General features: G+C 31.5%; 1 protein-coding gene across 5 annotated transcripts in view; it reads left to right on the forward strand.

The window, feature by feature from the left end:
• The window catches only part of LOC106880251 (uncharacterized), a 65,980-nt gene that overhangs the window by 30,180 nt on the left and 32,004 nt on the right, over positions 1-3,796 (forward strand). For all 5 annotated transcript variants that reach the window (XM_052976309.1, XM_052976312.1, XM_052976310.1 and 2 more), the window contains one exon: positions 1,961-2,047. In XM_052976309.1, the coding sequence (XP_052832269.1) occupies positions 1,961-2,047 (87 nt within the window). The remainder of the gene's footprint in view (positions 1-1,960; positions 2,048-3,796) is intronic.

Here is a 3,796-nt window from a genome sequence, read left to right on the forward strand (position 1 = left end):
TATATATATATATATATAGTACAAATTTACAGAAAACAAAAGACGAAGACAGGTGTAGGAACAACAAGCAGGTGTATTAGTTTAACGCTCGGGAAAAATAGAAAAATCTTTTACGTTTCGAGTCTACGGTCTTCGATAGAAAGGATTAAAAGGAAAAGAATGAAGAGAGAATGCAAAAAACGGCAGGAGAAAAACAATGTAAAACGTTCATCAGTCCAACATGGCGAGATGACTGGAAAATGAGGCTGAATGAAAGGGAAATAATACATACATAGGAAATAGACTAAGAAAAAATTGGAAATGCGTCCAAATTTTCTTCTAAATATATATATACAGATAACATAAAGAAATAGAGATTTGGGATCCGGACAGATACCTACTTTATTAGCTCTGTGATATAATTTAGATCTGGGTAGCGACATCGAATGGTATAACGTAAATGGTATAATGGTATAAGTAAATCCTGAGTTCACTTTGTTGGACTTTATACAGCATACAAAGTATATAATCGAGACACGATACATAAGAATAGAGAATTAAACGACTTCAAAATCTATTTATTGACTTATTATTCTCATCAAACTTCAATCCAACTTGTGTTTCTGCTGGATAAATTTTTTTGTGTCCTTTGATGTAGTATTTCTGTGCGTTTAGTTGATTCAAATTTAAGTCAGTAATGAAAATCTCGAAACAATCCCGGAAAAAATTCTTAAATTATCTAAAAGTCTGGGCCTGTCTATTTCCATTGGAAAATAACATAGTAAGGTTAAGTTGCTAGATGATAATTTGGATTTGGGCACGGGAACACTGACCTTACCACAAAACCAATGAAAGTGCGTAAGCAAAAATTCAAATCAACCTAAAAATATTACTGGTTCTAGCATTGAAAATAGTTGCCTTTGTATATCTAAACTATCTGGTAATGAAGAAATATTTAAGAAAAATCAAAGGTTCTTGCTGAAGCTGGATATAAGGATAAAATTTACTATATCATTAAAAATGAATTTAAAGAACATGAACAAGGTTGATATAAAGAAATTGTGCAAGTCTGAATGAGTTAAACTTGATTTTTAAAAAATCAGGGACACTAAATATGATACTAAATGTGAAATTATTAGTAGCGCTTCACTGTATATTACTGGGAACTCGAAATGTGATCTCTACTTAGAAGAAACATTTCCTATCTTTATCTCTAATTGCAGGTAATAAAATTGCAGAAATGAATTAAGAGAAAAATGCGCACATTCATTTAGAAAAGTATTAAAGTACTTTCTAAATAAATATTTTTAATTGGAAATCCCGTATAACGCAAAATACTCTTTAGTATTAAGATGGAAAGTTTAAATTTAGATCAGTGCAAAGGTGACATCAAATCTATCATTTGATAGCAATTTACAGCAGACCAGTTTTGGTTCTGATACAAACTTACTGCTTTAAACTGATGTAAATTAATCTTAATTAAAACCTCCCATTAAAATTTCATGTTGCTTTATAAAGTCTTCATAATAACGAAGTTATTTATCCAAATTCTTCATTATTTTCAAAATTGATTGAAACAAATGATGTGTATTTTAGCAGAAATATGATAGCAAAAGTTTAAAAATGACTAAGTGAATTAACTAAATTTTGCAATATTTTCAATATTAATTGTAATAAAGGCGGAGTATTTCAATAAAATTTTGGTAAGAAAAGTTTACCTTATTTGCACCTATGTTTAGCGTAAAATGATTCCACGCCTGGAAATAATCTTTAACATTACTAATAACCCATTAAATCAGACTATTGACGGATTAATTGCTGTCACTTTCAATGTAAAGGAACTAATTATCATAAATACAAATTTGCGAATAATGAGTTTTATCAAAATCTCACCATCTCAACATTTTAGCAAAAATTTCTCAAATTTCTCTTCGTGTTCCTCCGAACTTTGCTAACAGTTAATCTATTATTTTGCAACCAGAAACGCCGTATTTGCCCATGCCAAGCCAGAAGCAGAAATTTACCCAGGAATTGATGGTCATTTACATCATCTAAGGAACATAAAAAGGTAGAATTATTTTCCCTTATTTCACATATCACCTTTCCTCTGATATAATACATCCACACAAATGCGTACACCTTACATGCCTACATACATACATACATACATAAATTCTAAATAATAACAACCCCAAATATGATCAATAAAAATTTCTCCAGAACACCTCTCCCTCATAGCCCACCCACAACCTAAGCACCAGTCCTCTCAAGACTACATACCCAAGGAACATTTTAACGCAACAGAGACTATGTAAAGTTAGGATTAACTTCAAAGCATTGCAGTCTGACGATTGGTTAGCTATCCGAAACTTCAAAGTCAATGTCAATAAATTGGTACTTTACAAAAGTATAGGGAAATCCTTCAGACTAATGTAAAATTCATTTTATTATAACTGAACATCGATATATATATGTGTGTATGTGTATCTATATATATATGCGTATGTTTATATATATATATATATATATATATATATATATACAATGTGTCCACAAAGTCTGGCTACATGGAATAAATAAAATCATAACATAAACAATTAAATATAAGAAATAATACACACACTCGTACATCACTGGCACACACACTACCGATCTAATGTTGCTAAAAAACCACACCTTACTTTCTAGATAGAGAGTTGTCACAAACATTTTGTCCTAGCACGTGGTCCTGATTGGAATACAGATTGAAATTGACGTCGCTATGAGATCAATAACATGTGACTTGCGTTGACCAATAGCGGTACAACATCCAGAAGCCATCTTGGACTTGTCTCATACGGTTTCTACGAGCCTCAGCTGTTAGGTTCATTTGGTGAGCCTACGAAACTTTAAGTTTCATTGTGCCAAATCCAACCGGTATTAAACAATACATTTAACTCCTACCAAATGAGTTGAGTGCCACTTTATTTCGTTTGTCCGCCCATTGGTATATATATATGTATATGTACATGTATGTATACATTTACATATTCATATATATATATCATTTGTATTTGCATACATATGTATGTACATACAGTGAGAGAGACAAAAGATAATGAATATGTGTATATACTTACACTCACACAAACATATATACATACGTACACAAATATACCTACCTGAATACATGCATACATACACGATGGAATATACAATAAGTGTGGCCATTGCTCGTTCATGAGTAGCAAATTGCAGTTGACATTTTAACATAGCAGATAACAGGCATCTTTTATCACATAAATGTCTCCTCTTAGTTAAGTATTATGTTGAATCATGGCAATTAGCATTTTCTAGCCATATGACTCTTCAAACCACCAACAGAGGGAGACACCATATATTTGCAAGTTTTGTGTATATCCGCTCTTTTACGGGATGATGATTAAATTGCCTTGGATTTTATACCCCCAAGTGGATAAAAGGAATGGCCTTAGAATGGCAAACTCGATTATAAGTCGAACTTCGGCAGACTTCTGTACCTGTGTTCAATTTATTTTTCTTGATTCTCATTTCAATTTTACGCGTTTACTTAAATTTCATTCAAAATGTATGGAAGCTTGGAATATAGCTTTCTTCCATGATTGTCAATGTCATTTTCCCCAAAAGCTTCAGATAAATGTAACTTTTTATTCCAGAGATGATTTAAAACAGACTTTGAATTTTAACTTTAATTTATTAACACGGCTCTCGAGAGGGTGAATGGGATTGAATTCATAGATTCATGCATATATTCTAAGTAGATACAAACACGTGCGTATGTATATATATATATATATAT

The sequence above is a fragment of the Octopus bimaculoides genome, chromosome 24 (genome assembly GCF_001194135.2).
Source record: "Octopus bimaculoides isolate UCB-OBI-ISO-001 chromosome 24, ASM119413v2, whole genome shotgun sequence".
Lineage (NCBI taxonomy): Eukaryota > Metazoa > Mollusca > Cephalopoda > Octopoda > Octopodidae > Octopus > Octopus bimaculoides.